Here is a 17,182-nt window from a genome sequence, read left to right as displayed (position 1 = left end):
ATAAGAAGCTGGAGAGGGAAATGAATGCCTTGAAGAACTATGTACAATAGTTCAAAAACCCAATAAGGAAAACTGATCCTTCAAGCATGCCTCCACCATTGCTCCCTTTGGACTTAGTTGATAATTTAGAAGAAATGAGGACCTCATTTCATGTGTTGAAGAATTGGATAGATATTTCCTTCAACAAAGAAAATGCATTCACAGAAGAGCTAGTGAACATATTTGATAGAGTTTTAGGTGTTCTTGACAGGACTCAAGTCCTCATGGTTGCTTATGATGTTTTCACTCACACCAAAGATTTCACCATCCCGAGACTACAAGCATTGATGAGGCATACCCAAGCAAACCTTGGCGAATGCTAGAGTGTTGAGGGAAGGGAAATCATATGTCTTCCATAGATGGTATAACTTGCTTCTATTAGGTAGATTATGTTCAAGGATATCAGCAGTGATTGCACTCAAGTGGAGATTGCGACTAGTGTGACACATGATAAGATTGTAGCAGCGGCTGAAATCATACTTGGAAAGGAAATGGAGGAAGAAGATTACATAGTTGTTGATCAACTGATAGAGAGAGTAATGTACATCTTCTTAAGGACAACTCCTTCAAAGAGAAAACTAGAAGACATACAATCATTCATGACACTTGTTGGTAAGACTCAAGGCTTCGGGCCAGAATGGGAGAAGACTTTTGTTATTGCCTTGGCCGAGTTGAGCTTCATGGAGGATTAGTTGAAAGTCATGCCTAATGCTCCAATAGACGAGATTAACTGCATCGTGTCCAAATTCATTGAATTTGCATCAAAGGAAAGAGATAAGGAGAACAAACTTCTAGATGTGATGCAGGAGCATCCACAGTCGATGAGCAATCTTGCATGAACCCAAAAAAAAAAGATATTTGTTTTTGTTTTTGTTCAGTTTTGTGTTGCAGTTTCTGTGTTTCTTCCGACATTCTCCGGTAGTTGTTTATTTTCTGTTGTGGATTAGATTCTTGGCTTTCAGACGTGTTCTTATTCCTTATTCCAGATTTTTCAGTTCATTTGGATTCTTTTCCAACAAGTTATCGCTTCTGGATTGTCTGTTTCTTGGTTCCCGGAGCAGTTTTGAGCTTAACGGCTAGTTGGAGAGTCCTCTTGCGGAGCGATTTCTCGACTTGCGGATCTAATTGGCACCACGTATGATGTTCTTAGGCCCTTGGCCGACCTTCCTTGGTGGTCTGCACTTCGTTATTGTCTTTGGCGGAGGAGATCTTCACACTTTGGGTCCGACCTATTTTACACGTTTCATTTTTTCTATCTTGGAGAATGTAATCCTTTTGTGGCCGACCCGGATGTGTTCCAGATGCTATATATATTGTTGTATTTGATCCTTTGGTAGACAAATGAAGATAGATGATTTAGATTTATGATTTGTAATTTAAACTCCACTGGAGGTCTGGATGGATCGTTTTTTTGAAATGTAAGCTATAATAAAGCCTGTAAACCTGTATATTTCCCCACATGTTGCCGACTTGATTTTTAATGAATCTATGAAACTGCGGATGTCTAATTGTGCATTTTGTACCTTGTGTTGTTGCTTCCGTTGTGTTACTCTTGCTGCATGATCTGGCTTGTTCTCCTTGAGGACCCTCCAGGTTATGGCCGCGTCAAGATGAAAGTTTGTTATGATCCCATGTGGCATCTATTTTTCTCATTGGAGGATTTTTCCTCAAAGTTTGTGCCAAATGGATGTCATATTCCCATTGGCTGATATTTAATAATTTGCAATAATTAGGTATTTTGTTGTGACAAACCCTAACTAGGGTTTAGGTGGCATGATCTTGGCCCTTGATTTTAATCAATCTTTGCTATTCATTTGTATTGAGAGAACTATATAAGCTCCACTCATTTTGTTTGTAAAGGATCAATTAGAAGAATTTAGAAGAATTGTTGCTTTGATGCTACTAGAAATAATAAAATCATTGAAGTGTTGGTGATTTATTGTGTTTGGAGCATTTGCTTGTTTCTTCATCCTTTTATGAGAGAATTGAAAACTTTAAAACAAAAAAGATAGAGTAAATTTGCTTGAGTATTTAGATGAATGTAAGGTTTATGTGCATGATTGATGGTGAAATACTTATGTTCACACTACTAGTATTTCATTGATTTTGAAGTATCTTGTGTAGTCAAATCAACTCATGTAGCCAAGCTTAACTTCAATTACTACCCACTCATTGATATTCATCCTCTTGATGGTGTCTATGTCCTTGGTAGTGAAAGTCACACAAGAAATACTGTGACGGGATGGGAGGGGGGAGGAGGGTGGGCAATGAATCAGTATTTCAAAACTTTTCAAAATTATAAATGCATGGAACCCATAAAGCATAAAGAGAGCAATCATTAAAACACAAGCACAAGGATTTCTTGTGGAAAACCCTTTCGGGACCATGGCATCAAACAGCTTTCATTAACATAAGTGGGCAACAACCCTGACTGCACAAGTGAGCACCAACTCATAGAGAGCACTGACTCTCAGTTTTGTTGAAGCACCAACTTTAGATTGTGTACAAACTCAAATGTTAGACACAATAAAACTTTTCTAAATATATACAACACTTCTATCACCAACATGAAATATACAACATCCCCCAACATAAAGATATTCAGAAGCAATGTATTAAATGCTCAGGAAACATCTTTATCAGTCTAAAGATGAGATAACAGCTTGGAAACCAATTACACATATCTCCTTCCACCTTCTCCAAAACGCATACATGGTATAGATATATATCAACACATACACTGTTGTAGCTTATTGACCATCCTTTCATACAAATCACCAAGCAAGACTAAATACATTAGGATTCGTTGCCAAACAAACACCCATATCTCATGCCAATAACAAGTAATACACTAGGAGGAATTGAAGCAACTAACACACTTCCCAAAAACATTCCTCAATCACACATTTCACATCAACCCACTATAGGATAGAATTCTTCTAATATTTAAAATCACATGCATTTTTTGGGCTGTATACTACCCATGATAGACTATCCCTTTAATGCAGCTCAATCACCTCTTCCTCGAAGCTCGGTTCACAACTCATTGCCTGCAGATACACCCATAACTTTAAAAAAAAAAAGGACTCTGCAGTATTAATAATATTTTCAACAGTAAATAAATCTGAGTTGTCATAAAAAGATCCTTCCAATCATCACCGAAATAACCACTGCTTACATTTTTGTAGCTTCAACCCCAAATACTTTAAAAACACTATCTCCATGAAAAAAGAAAAACAAAGTCCACATCATCGCTGACACTGCCCAGGCATATTTACTTTTAACGTATTTTGGCAAACAACATGTCCAAAAAGACACCCGACTTCATAGCCCACGACCTCTAAAAAAATAAAACATTTTTTAGAAAAAGAGAACACGACCTGCTTGCCAACACGATCAAACATTTCTGACAATAAGAGCAAGGTGTTACCAGCCCCTGAACCACTTTTTCAAAAACAAACATGAGCCACCACATACACACAATAAAAGCTAAAGTTGTCGGCCAAAAAATGGGATAAGAATAAATAAATTTATTCCCCAAACAAAAATGCCAAAAAGAAGATGTGATGCATATTAGCCGCCACATATGAAAACATAAAAAAGAAAACTTTAGAATATTCAAACACTAACATGGCATTCAAATACTGACAAGGCATTCAATCTGACTCGGCAAACAAGTAGACAAGAAGGCTTCTCAAGCTAACGGCCAACCACTTGAAGAAGGTCAAGCACCTCAAGAAGCTCAAGCACATCAAAGCAGCTCCTCCAAAATTGAGAAAATCTAATGAATGAGCAGTAGCTCGAAAAACACTTCAAAATCAATCCAATATTACTTTGAGTAATCCTCTAGCTTGAATAGTCACAAGCTTAACAAAAACCACTTGACATCATTGACAAAATGCCTAACAATCTCTCCCTTTGTCATTGATGGCAATTCCATCTGCAACTGCCACCACCTGAAACCAACAAAACAATATTGCTCCCCCTGAGATACCGCTCTCCCTAACTCACTTCTCCCCCTTTGACATCAATGGCAAAACCAACCTGCAAAAATTGAAACGGGGCTTAAAGGATGTGACAATTGAAGAACTCTCCTTGAGTCTAAGAAGGCAGCTCAATGATGGAGTGGAAACACTCCAAGCTTCTCCTTTTTGATATCATCAAGAGTGTATAAATTGTTAGCAGCCCTACTTGCATTTGCAATAAGAGTACCATCTTTAATAATCTTGCAGTTGTTAGAACTGAAAGTTAAACTATGACCTTGATCACGCAACTGACTGACACTGAGTAGATTATGTTTCAAGCCTTCTACAAATAGTACATTCTCAACTTTAGTCTTATCATCACTCAAGTTGAGTCTACCTTTACCAACAACTCTAGCAGATGAGTTTCCACCAAATCTTACCTTACCACCATTGGATTTCTTGAGAGTTAAGAAATTACTCTCATCTTCGGTCATGTGTCTGGAGCAGCTACTATCCACATACCAAATGTCTCTCTCATTATGTGCAAGAAGAGCTTTTTGCACAATCAAAGACTTAGTTTTAGCTTCTTTCTCTTTCTTCCTCCAAACTTTGATTTCCTCTGTGTTGTTCTCAACAACATTCTTTGGAAAATCTGCCCTGTCATTCTTACAAAATCTTGCACTGTGCCCAATATTATTACATTTATAGAAAACATAATAATCTCTCAAAGGCGCAAAAGAGTTCTTGTTTGCAAAACTGAAATTATTTATAAAAGACATCTTCCAATTTGCTGCCTTGTGTCCAAAATAGTTACAAGCAAAACAATAACCATGAAAGAATTAATAATTAAACCTGGTTAAGTGTGTGTGTGTGCTTGTCTAGCACTGAAAGGTTGCCTAAAAGCATTATTTCTAGTTTTTGAAGATGAAAACCTTGAGCTTTCAGCATTAGTAGTTTGTTGTTCTACCTACGAGCTTTGACCTTCTTCAAGGCCAACTCCACCCTTGTCTAAGGACTGTTTTTGAGAAGCTAAGAGATTGTCCAACAAAAGTGAACCTTTCTGATTTATCTCTTCTTGGTTCAACAAAGTAGACGATTTCTCTATCTTTCTAAGAGAAGCTATCTCAGCTTCAAGTTTTTCACAACTTTCAGCCTTGACTTTAATCCGATTTTTTAATTCTTCAAGTTTCTTGGCCTCATCAATTTGAAATTTCAGATTATTTATTTGTGTCTCTACATCTTCAAGAGCTTGTGATTTCTTGACTTTTTCTTCAGTCTCTTCTTTGAGCAGCAACTTCAGATTTAGGTTTTTTTTCTTAAGACTTTTGATTTCACTAAGAGCACTTAACAATTCTTGTTCAAGGTCCACTTCTCCATCTTCTTCATCAAAGACATATTCATCTTCTTGATTTTTAACTTGAGATTCTTCTAGAGCCATAAACAAAATCTCATCACTTCCTTTAGAAGAATCGCTTTCTTTCTTTGAATATAGACTCTTCTTAGATTTCCAAGTCTTCTTGTCTTTTCCTCTAAACTTTTTTTTGTTAAACTTTGGCTTCTTTTTATTGTTGTTGTCATCATTATCCTCTTATGGACATTTGGCTGCAAAATGTCCAGATTTGCCACAATTAAAACATCTGAGAGAGGTCTTCTTCTTGTTTTTGCTAAAGTCCTCATTTAATCTTCTAGTGAACATAGCTTCTTCTGAATCGCATCAACCTCCAAACTATCACTTGAGGCTTGCTCCACTTTGTTGACGTGGCTAAAATCATATCGCTACAACTCTATCGGGACAACGTAGAATAGAATGTACTCATTGAGTATCCTATCCTCTCTTGTATAAGGAATCCCTAATGCTATTTTTAATTGATCAATGGGGACAACCTCAAGGTTCCAAATGTCAGTTCACGACTGCGGGATAGCTCAACGGTTGATGCGTTTTGCTAGGAGCACAAGGGGCCTTACATTTACAATAAGTTGGTCTGCTGTGATTCTCAAGCTAGGAAATAAAAGCAAAGGAGAAGGGTTAAGAGACCTAAAATTAACAAGACTAGTGTGCAAGTAGATGGATCCAACATAACCAATCCTTGCTTGGCCAGAATAACTCTCAACCTCACAAGAACGGTGCAATCTTCAAGGGGACTTAGAAGATTTTCAGATTGCAGGTGCATGCCTAAGCACCCAATTTTGGTGCAGCTCAGATGGACACCTGCAATTGAACTAAACACAATTTTAAAGGCTCGGGCTAACCATACACAGGAATACGCAATCAACATATCCCCAATGGTATGAACCCAAATCCATCAAATACCTGCAAACCAAAAAGGATTTATCTAACCTGCTGAAGGAAACCATGAAAACAAAATAAAACCAAGATGATAAACACGAAATCAATGTCCATATATTGATTTCAACTGGTATTACAACAATTTCTCCAGCATTTCTATGCTACTCCTAACTACTAAAATCTAACCTTCTACAAAAACTCTAACTATCTAACTAGAATCTAACAATCTAACCCTTTATAAGAGAAAGGCCTCTGCCTTTCATAGAATTTACAATTTGAATAGAGGGTCAGAATTGACTGCATCCAATAGCTGCAATCTGTCTTCTAGAACTCTGGCAGCTTTAGCCCATACCCATTCAATCCTCAGTTATCCTCCCAACCACTTTCTCAACTACCTACAATTGTTTGGCTTTAATCTGGTCAATTAGGTAGTTGGACATAACCGGTCTGTGTCCCTTTGTTTTGAATACATTAGGTAGGGCCCACAGGCAGCTTTTACATTTAAACAACTCAGTTTTTTAAACTGATTTTCTGGAATTTCTTCCAGCCATGCGTCTTTCTGAGAATGCACATTTTGAGTGTTCCTGTGTGTTCTTTGTCTTCGGTCTTGAGGGTGGATTTTGTCTTGTGGTCTTGTGATGGCGCGCTTCCCCATGCTTGGTTTTGATCCTCTTCAATGCGCTTTTGCATCTTTGCTAGCTGGCGTTGATCGCGATCGCATCTCCAATTTGAGATCTAGGTTGACGCTCTAGCTTCTCTTGACGTCGTCGATCTGCAAACAATGAATTCCACTTTTAATAATCAGTTTGAAAAATTAAATTAATTAATTTAACAAATATCAAATTTTACGCGATGTCGAGCTTTGTCTTGATAAAGAACGAAGACAAAAGGTGTTTGCTTTTAAAACAATATAAGTCCCCTCTTTTGTGAATTTAGGGTTTTAAGTGAACTTCTCTTGCTAGCAAACTCGGCCAGTTTAGTGAAATGTATGACCTTTTGGTTGGCAATTTTCAAACTTTAAAGTGCCCTTCTCCTAAGTCGTAGATTCGGCCACTTCAAGTGTTTTATAAAGTTCGGCCTTTCAAGTGGAAATGCGTGATTCCTTGTTTGGGTGATTGGAGTCTTGCAATATGTGTTAAATCGTCTATTTTTTAAAACACCCCCAACTCCTAAATGAAATTCGGGCTCTTTGGGTTACTTGAGCAATTTAGACTCTTTCTTTATTATATGTATGAGCTCGACTTGGCATGACTTGATCTTTTTATCATTTTCGGTCCATGAGGCGAAAATGCACGACTTAGAACTTGCTTATCATTTTCGACTTAATGACCCTTTTTGCAAGTTGTCTTCTAATTTCTGCCAAATGAAGTTAAAATGCAAACTTACCTTATCGATTTCATTTTTGGCTCAAATGCTCTTTTGCGCGACTTTGAACTCTTTTGCAATTTTCGGCCTAGAGAGCCGTTTTGCATGATGTGATTCACCTTTTAAGCTTTTTGTGAGTTTTTGAACTTTGTTCTTTTTTCGGCATTTTAAGACGATTTTGAGTGGTTTAAGTGTTTTTTGGCCTTAGAGGTCGAATTTGCAAATTTGGGCTTTGTTATGGTTTTCGGCTCATAGAGCCATTTTGCATGATTTGATTCCTGGAGTCGTTTTCGGCCTAAAAGCTGATTTTGTGAGATTTTAAAGCCTTTGAACTTTTCGGCTTACTGAAGACCCCTCTGCGCGCTTTAAACTATTCGGCTAATAAGCTATATTCGCGCGATTTGGAGAAAAAAAGGAGACTCAGCTTCTAGCTCGGCCATTTGGAAAAAAGCGCAACTTTACCCTACGTCCAAATTCGGCCTTTCCTGGTGTTTGTGTGCCCTTTATTCTTATTTGTTATAAAAGTCGGCTATTTGAATCAAAACATGCGACTTAGGGTTTCGCAATTTTCGGGCTTTACAATGAGAATGCGCGATTTTATCTCAAATGCCCCCTTCATTGCCAAATTCAAGATGCTTAAGCAGAATGCGCAAAAGTACTCTCGGTTTAACTGAAGGTTTTGCGCAATTTTTACTAAGAATACCTCCCTCTCATGCGGGTAGATCAAAAATCGAGGGGTCCCTGTCAACAGGACGGGGATGTGGTGCAATACGCACAACACACTTGTTTGCCTTTCTTCAAAGCTTTGAAGGCAGACTCTCTTTTCGAAGGTTCAAGATTTGTTCTCATCTCATATGCGGTGAGTATACCATGGACCTTGTCAATGGTCATTTGATCAAGATCAACCATCTGTCCAACTACAGAAATTTTTGCATCAAACCTTAAAGGTAGAGACGTTAAATTTTATTGTATATCAACTTTATCATCAACTGTTTATCCTAAACCTTTGAGAGAATTAACCACTTCATCGACCTTAAGAAAGTATGCTGCAACATTCTCATCTTCTTTCATTTTCAGATTTTCGAACTGCATTCTATGAGTTTGAAGCTTGGCTTTTTCACTTTTTCATCTCCTTCATAGGCATTTTTAAGCTTATCCCACATAGCTTGAGCACTATCACATTGCATAACTTTTACAAACTCAAATTTTGACAATCCACACAAGATTGCGTCCATAGCCTTTGCATTGCATTCAAAGGCTCTCTTTTCATCAGCAATAGATAGAGGATTCTGAGGAGGTGTGTAGCTTGACACAACGCTGTTCCACACATCAAATCCAAGAGACATCAGATATGCTCTCATTCTGACACACCAGAATTAGAACCATCAAATAGAAGGGCTCTATTCGTTGCAAGACCATCCAAAGCATTCATCTTCGAAATCCAACAGTATCAACCCTCAAGCTTTTAAGCCTTAACAGAAGGTACATGCTTTGATACCAATTGAAAGTCAATGCATGAAACCCATAAAGCATATAGAAAGCAATCATTAAAACACAAACACAAGGATTTCTCGTGGAAAACCCTTTCGGGTAAAAAACCACGACAACAAATAGCTTTCATTAACATAAGTGGGCAACAACCTTGACTACACAAGTGGGCACCAACTCACAGAGAGCATTGACTCTCAGTTCTGCTGAAGCACCAACTTCAAACTGTGTACAAACTCAAATGTTAGATACAATAAAACTTTTCTAAATACATACAACACTTCTATCACCAACACGAAATATACAACATCCCCCAACATAAAGATATTCAGAAGCAATGTATTAAATGCTCAAGAAAGATCTTTATCAGTCTAAAGATGAGATAGCAGCTTGGAAACCAATTACACACATCTCCATCCACCTTCTCCAAAACGCATACATGGTATATATATCAACACATTCACTATTGTAGCTTGTTGACCATCCTTTCATACAAATCACCAAGCAAGATTAAATACATTAGGATTCGTTGCCAAACAAACATCCATATCTCATTCCAATAACAAGTAATACACTAGGAGGAATTGAAGTACCTAACACACTTCCCAAAAACATTCATCCATCACACATTTCACATCAACCCACTGTAGGATAGAATTCTTCTGATATTTAAAATCACATGCATTTTCTGGGCTGTATACTGCCCATGATAGTCTATCCCTCTAATGCAGCTCAATCACGTCTTCCCATACCTGTTCAACCCTCTAATTTAGTACTTGAAGCTCTCTATATTTTTAATCGATTCACAGCTCATTGCCTGCAGATACAACCATAACTTTTAAAAAAAAAAACGACTCTGCAGTATTAATAATATTTTCAAAATCGGGTTGTCATAAAAAGATCCTTCCAGTCATCACTGAAATAACCACCGCTTACATTTTTGTAGCTTCAACCCCAAATACTTTAAAAACACGATCTCCATGGAAAAAGAAAAACAATGTCCACATCATTGCTGACACTGCCCAGGCATATTTACTTTTAAACGTATAATAAGAAATCCTTTCCACAATGTATCCAAAAAGATACCCGACTTCACAGCTCATGACCTCTAACAAAAGAAAACTTTTTTCAGAAAAAGAGAACACGACCTGCCTGCCAACACAGTCAAACATTTCTGACATAACAGCAAGGCATTACCAGCACTTGAACCACTTTTTCAAAAACAAACATGAGCTGCCACATACACAATAAAAGCTGAAGCCGTCAGTCCAAATATGGGGTAAGAATAAATAAATTTATTCCCCAGAAAAAAACGCCAAAAAGAAGAAGATATACGATGCATATTAGCTGCCACAAATGAAAACATAAGAAATCAAACTAGAATATTCAAACGCTGACATGGCATTCAAATGCTGACAAGGCATTAAATCTGACTTGGCAAACAAGTAGACAAGAAGGCTACTCAAGCTCACAGAAAACCAGCTCAACCACGTCAAGCAGCTCAACCACGTCAAAGCAACTCCACCAAAATTGAGAAAATCTAATGAACGAACAGTAGCTTGAAAAGAACTTCAAACTCAATCTAATATTACGTTGAGTAATTCTCTAGCTTGAATAGTCACGAGCTTGACAAAAACCACTTGACATCAAATGACAAAATGCCTAACATGCAGTGATTTGAACATCATATGCTTACCTTAGAAGATCAAACTAGCTTTGTGGAGTTGTTCTTCGTATGTCAAAGCAAAGCTTAGTTGAGTTTCACTTGAAATCCTCCATCGTCCTTGAATTCTTAGTGTTAGTCTAGTGTTCCTAAACCTTCAATCTTTTTTGCATTTTTTTGTTAAGCGATCATTATTAGTAGTAGTAGGAAAGAACTTAATTGCATATCATTTATAAGACTATCATTCCTTGTGACCAAAAGATTTTGTCTCCTAAAAGAACTACGTAAGTCCCCTTGGAAGAACAGAAATCACATCAACCATGGAAGAACAGAAATCACATCCACACATCAAGACTTGACATATATTAACTTTGGAGTCCTCTCAAGCGATCCTAACACTCAACACTAGAGAAGATTTTGTTCAAGAGAGGATAGAATATTCAATACTTTATTTTGTGTTTGAAGTGTTATAAAACACACATCAACACATGGGTTTGCAAATATTTGACACATTGTTCTATGTTTATCTACAATAATAGTTCAATGAAATTTAATTTAATGATGTTCATGTAAAATTATCCCAAGCTAAACAGATACCATCAACCTGCAATACTTTAGCTTGCCATGCAATAAAACATAAACGAATGCAATTCACAATGACAATTGTCAAACAAACCCTATGTTTTGTAGTTTTAGACACCCAATAGTTAAATTCATATCACAACACATTCTTGCCACAAGTGGATAACAATTTTCCCTTTTATTTGCCTAGCCATGCTCACTTGCACTAACTGCATTGCAAAGATAGACTATGTAAAGAATTTGTTGAAATGGAGCACAAGGATGGAGTGGCTTCTTACAAATTGTGGTCATTATATGAAATCAAAATTTTGTTGGAACTATTGTGCACCCCTATGAAACTTTCAGGGTCAAAGTTCTTACACGTTTAGTTGTGTTTGATCATCAATTGCAAAATAAAGCTCACTGTCATGACTCTGCCATTTTGGTTTGTCACGTGTCAAGCTAGATTTGTCTTTTGTGAATGTTGAATGTTTAGTTTTCCAATGATCTTGTGTGAAGAAGACAACTAGGAGAGAAATGTTCAGGTTTTAAATGCTTGCCGAATCCTCAGTCAGTCCATGGGAAGTTGGGATGTGATAGATGTCTTCATCCAACTCAAAAATCTGTTTGAGTGCATGTAAAATGATGAAGCATTGTTCCTCCAAGGTAAGCATGAGAGAAGAACACTTTCAGGGAACTGAAGCCGAGTTTAAGTGGCAGAACCAACCAGTACGTGTGCATGAGTAGTGGAAAGGGTGTATCAAGTGACAGTCATGAATGAATTGTCATCCTTGGAGGGGAGGGCAAAGTGAAATGAGTGCCTATGTGCATCTAGATATGTTTAAGTGACACGAGTGCCATAAAAGTGCACGTGGAAGGCAATTTTGAAACTTTATGGGACACATGGCAAGAATAGGCACCTGGTTACTTTTATTGAGGTGTTTAAGTGATAGCAATGACAGATATGCATGCTTCAGTAGTTAGAACAGGGTTTCAAGTGACAACAATGACAGATATGCATGCTTCAGTGGTTAGAACAGGGTTTCAAGTGACAACAATGACAGATATGCATGCTTCAGTAGTTAGAATAGGGTTTTCAGTGGCAAGAATATGCTATGAGTGCACTTAGGAGACAGGTAAAATAGTAAAGTTATAAATGCAGAATACAGGCACGCCTAGCAAGAGATATCATCATTCAAGTGGCAAGAGTCAAGGAAATAAGTTCCTAGGAAAGATTATGGGTAGTTTACATGACAAGGTCATATATAGGGCACATTTTTATCTGTAGAAGCATGACTATTTAGTGGTAGAGACCAAAATGGAATTCCTAGCATGATAAAAAGAGTCATCAAATGGCAGATTAGAATGTAGGGCATACTTGAGAGGTTTTATGATGGCATTTAAGAGACATAAATGGAAAAAATGCATGCTTAAATATTTCAAGTGACATAAGAGCAGTTAAAAGGGTGCCCAGAGCATTAATAACTAATTTTAAGTGGCATTTGTGCAGAAGATGTGCACCCAGACTTGTATCACATCATTCAAGTGGCAAGCATGTCATGATGGCATGCCTAGTATGTTCGGAGCATGGATTTTGTGATGAAAATGCCTACAAGAGGTGCTCGGACTGATAAAGAGGCATCTTAACTTTTAAAATGAAAGGGTTGAGATGATTGAGTCCTTGAGTGTCTCAACCAACTTCAAAATGGAAAATATGACAAGGTGCACCCAATATGTGGTTTTCAGTGGCAGTAACTCAGGAAGGGTAGGTTCAGTAAGGTTCTATTTTTTTCAGGTAGTGAAGACAGTGCTTTACTTTTCAATCACCTATGACAGCAGTCTTGTGAAGTCATCTAGGGTTTTATATATCAGCAGATCAAACAGTTAGAACAGCATCTATGAAGGGCATTTCTAGTATGGATTTTGGTGTTTTTTGTAGATTTTTAAGGTCAGGGTTTTGCTGCTTTAAATTTCATTTTCAGTCATTTTCATCTGCTTAGGGTTATAGTGATCACTTGAGGGTTTCACTTGTTTGTGGACTTGCTAGTGCAGGTAATATGTTTCCAACAGATGTTCAAGCATCGCCAACAGCTTTCAACCATATACATGCATCACAAATTTGTGACAAGCTCCCGAATAGTGTTCAATAGGTTTGTGATCATATTTTTTAGGGAATTTCCAGAATATGATCATGAGAATGATTTGTCTCATGAAGATTTTAAATTGTTGATTAATTCTAGGTTCCAGACTACATTGTGTTTTGCATGGAAGACATCAGATTTGAATCCCCAGGTTGAATTGATGAAGTTGACAATAGATTGGTGCTTAGGATTTTAATTTTCTTAAGAATTTTTGACATGCTTTAGAGCTATAAGTTGCATCAAAATCTCAGAAGGTGCTCATGTATCAGATTGCTAATTTTGGCCAGAACAAGTTATACCAGAGGTTGTTTTGGAGGTTCGATTTTTGGATAGTGTGAAGGCTTATTTTTAAGTCACTTTAGGTAGTTTTATTTATTATTTGTTTAGACTAGTTTTTTCTTTGAAGTTATATATTTCTTTCTTTCTGGAAGCTTTAAGTGCTTGTGCTGTAAAACATTGAATTTTTGGGATAAAATATGATTATACTTAGTTATCCCAAATTGAAATATCATTCCATGTGTCATCTTTGTGTCTGTTTTTCTATGTTTGTAATTTTGTGAATTGAATCGAATGTAGATTATACTGTCAATTTGTATTGGTGATATTTGTCTACCCAAGTTGTAGCTTTGCATACAACATAGCTTTTTAATTCTTGAGATTACAAGTTAATGACCCAAGTTGTTATTATTTTGAAATATTCTTTGCACATGATTATTGGTCTTTGCTTAAGCATGTAGGAAGAGGTGTTGTTTGTGCATTTAGCTTAGTTATTTCACTTAAAATCTATAAAATCTTGCTTGTGAGGCAGGAACCATTACTAGTCTTGTCCTCATATTGGAGACAAAAAGAGAGGCATATGGTTGTTTCATTTATGAAAAAACTCCCCAAAAACATTTCATAGTGTGAATAATTATATAATTTGCCTAGGGTAGTTTATATCTTAGGGAGCTTCCTCTTATAATTTGAAGAAAGACTTTGGCTCATATTATTTTGGTTTTAGTTGTCTGGAAAGAAACAAAATAAAATTGTAACAAGAACAAACACTGAAGAAAGTTTAGCACATTAAGAATTCTAAATTCAATTCAATGATGACTAATGCTTGCTAGTCAATGGTTGTCATAATGTTGCTAAGGCATGTTGAACCATCCCCTAAGAGCACAATTAATCAACATGTCCATATGTGGTTGATGTCATTCATTTCTGTAATGTCCCATGGAGTCCGTGTTTCTAGATGTTTCATCTCAATTGTATGGCATTCCTCCAAATCTTTAAAATTCTACACCAAGTTTTCTGAACCTTTAGACCAAACAATAGGCAATCAAATAAATGTTTTGTAAATTATGTAATTTTTTGTTAAATCTTGATAATGTATCACTAAATTTAGCATTAAGGGAATGCTGTCATAGATTCATAACGTTAGTACTTTATTTAGATTTTATAAGTTTTTCCCAATTTAAACCATTTCCCTCACTTGTCTTGTAAAATAGTTTTCCTCCATTGCTAGAGCTTTTGACTTTTGAATATAGATATGTTGCTTAGAATTAAAAGAATGTTCTACCTACGTAGAGTTACTCATGCTTTCATGTTCCCTTTTGCTAATAGAGTGACCCATTTCCCCTATGTATGGAACTGTACAATAAAATTTAATCTTATAAATCTCACAATACTGAGTAAGTTAATTAAGTTGGATGTTCTTATTATCAAAAACTAGGCTGGTAAATTGGTGTTGTTTGGTTCTTTAATACAAGAGGAAAACTAATTGTAATTCTTTTTTCCTAAATATACCATCAATTGCAGAGTTTTCTTGAGATGCTTCATACAGAGCACGGAAGCATTGACCTTGAGTGGTTGAAAGATCTCTCACCTAATGATGCTAAGTAAGATATCTTACATATGCTTTCCAGATATGTTACTGCTCAAGTATTATAATCTTTTGAAACATACATATGAAAGAAACTTTGAACTTCATTTGAATATGTGATTAAAATAGGAATTTTACTGATTATGTTTTTGTTATGGAATGTAATATTATGCTTTACAAATTGCCAATGGAAGAAATTTTCTTCTAAATGTCCGAGGAATAGGGATCAAAAGTGTTGAATGCATTCGTCTCTTGACACTTCAGCAACTGGCCTTCCCTGTGAGTAATTTTATCTTTGCCAACTTACTATGATTTTATGAATGTACCTGACATCTGAACCTTTTAAGCCATCTGTGCTATTCTATTGGAATGTTAGGTTATCCTTGCGTATGTTGCTTTAACATATTGGAATGTTTGGTTATCCTTAAATATATTGCTTCAACTCGTTTGCTAAAGTTTTTTCCATATGTAACATAATCTCTTTTTAATAATTTAAGATTTCTACAATCCATCATGCTGATCGCTGTTGTTTTTGGATTAGATTGTGTCAGAATTTTTGCATCAATATTTAAGATCACACTCTGTGATCCATCATCAAGATACTAGAGAAAGGAGACAAAAGATGTTTAGTTGCAAATCAAGACAGACTAGAAAGAGAGGGTGGAAGGGCAGGAGAGATGGCAAATTTTTCAAGGCTCAAGGATGCTACAAGAGAGAAAAAATTTACTTTTGGAAAACCAAATTAAAACAAGCCATAAATATGAAAAATAAAGAATAAACAAAAGATCAAGCAAGTTTAAAGAAGCCTATACAAATCTATAGGAATGTGTAGAAGTATTAATATAACTAGATGAATCTAAAAGAGAACAAATTATGATCTTAAGAGAATGTATATAAATATATATACATATTGAAAAAGATAGCATGAAAATTTGTACGATAAATACTAAAAAAATATAACTTTAACAAACCTATGATTATGTAAATTTTTGATAAAGTCAATCATATATACATAAGTTCCTATTTTGTGCTTTTAATCTCAATATTTCATCATCTTAGTCTTTCAGTTTACTTAATGTCTAAGTTTCCCTTACTTTGCCATTGTTCCAAAAATATTCCCTAGTTGATTCCGTGTCAAATTTTTTATAATTTTGAAATTGATGCTATACCATCATTCTTGGGCCTAATCTTTTAAATTAAAAACTTTTCCAGTTGCTTTTAGTATAAATACTCTCCAGATTCTCCACCAAATGTCACCACCTCCATTCCCCTAAGAAACGATAAATAGGTAAGTGGCCAATAGTATGGATGAATATACTTTCAATAAAGTCAATTTCTCTTCGAGAAAATATAGAGGGGTTTATTAAAGGTCTTTATTTCAATTTTGTTGTTTTTTAAGTTTTGAAGCACCTTTATTATTTAATTCTTTAAAAAACTATTTTTTGACTGAACTTTTATAATATATTGTAAATTAAAAAAATTGACTTACTTATATTTAATTTGTAATAAATCCATTGGTTAAGAAGTTAACTAAAAATAGAGAACATGTATAAACAGATTTTTTAAATATACCTCTCAGAATCATCTCAATTTCAGCAAAAAGTTGCTTCCAAGAGACCCGTCTCTTCTGGCTCTAACACAGTAAGGAAATATTGATATAGAACAAACCAGAACATAGATAGAAGGGAGAATAATGTATCATGCATTGAAGGTCCACTATACACTTTATTTAGGTTGTCTTCATTAGTCGACTTTGGAACTGTCAACTATCAATGAAGTCATAACTACTGACCCATTTTTTTAGGACCTTTC

The 17,182-nt window shown here is 35.9% G+C and overlaps 1 protein-coding gene across 1 annotated transcript in view; it reads left to right on the top strand.

Annotated features, from left to right (window-relative positions):
• LOC131079258 (protein ROS1A) overlaps positions 1-17,182 on the top strand; it is a 67,003-nt gene that overhangs the window by 30,477 nt on the left and 19,344 nt on the right. Inside the window, exons 7-8 of the mRNA XM_058017160.2 lie at positions 15,307-15,386; positions 15,565-15,649. Of these exons, the coding sequence (XP_057873143.2) occupies positions 15,307-15,386; positions 15,565-15,649 (165 nt within the window). The remainder of the gene's footprint in view (positions 1-15,306; positions 15,387-15,564; positions 15,650-17,182) is intronic.

Source organism: Cryptomeria japonica, chromosome 4 (assembly GCF_030272615.1).
Source record: "Cryptomeria japonica chromosome 4, Sugi_1.0, whole genome shotgun sequence".
Classification (NCBI taxonomy): domain Eukaryota; kingdom Viridiplantae; phylum Streptophyta; class Pinopsida; order Cupressales; family Cupressaceae; genus Cryptomeria; species Cryptomeria japonica.
The sequence above is the reverse complement of the archived record's forward strand: the minus strand, read 5'-3'. Positions and strand labels throughout refer to the sequence as shown.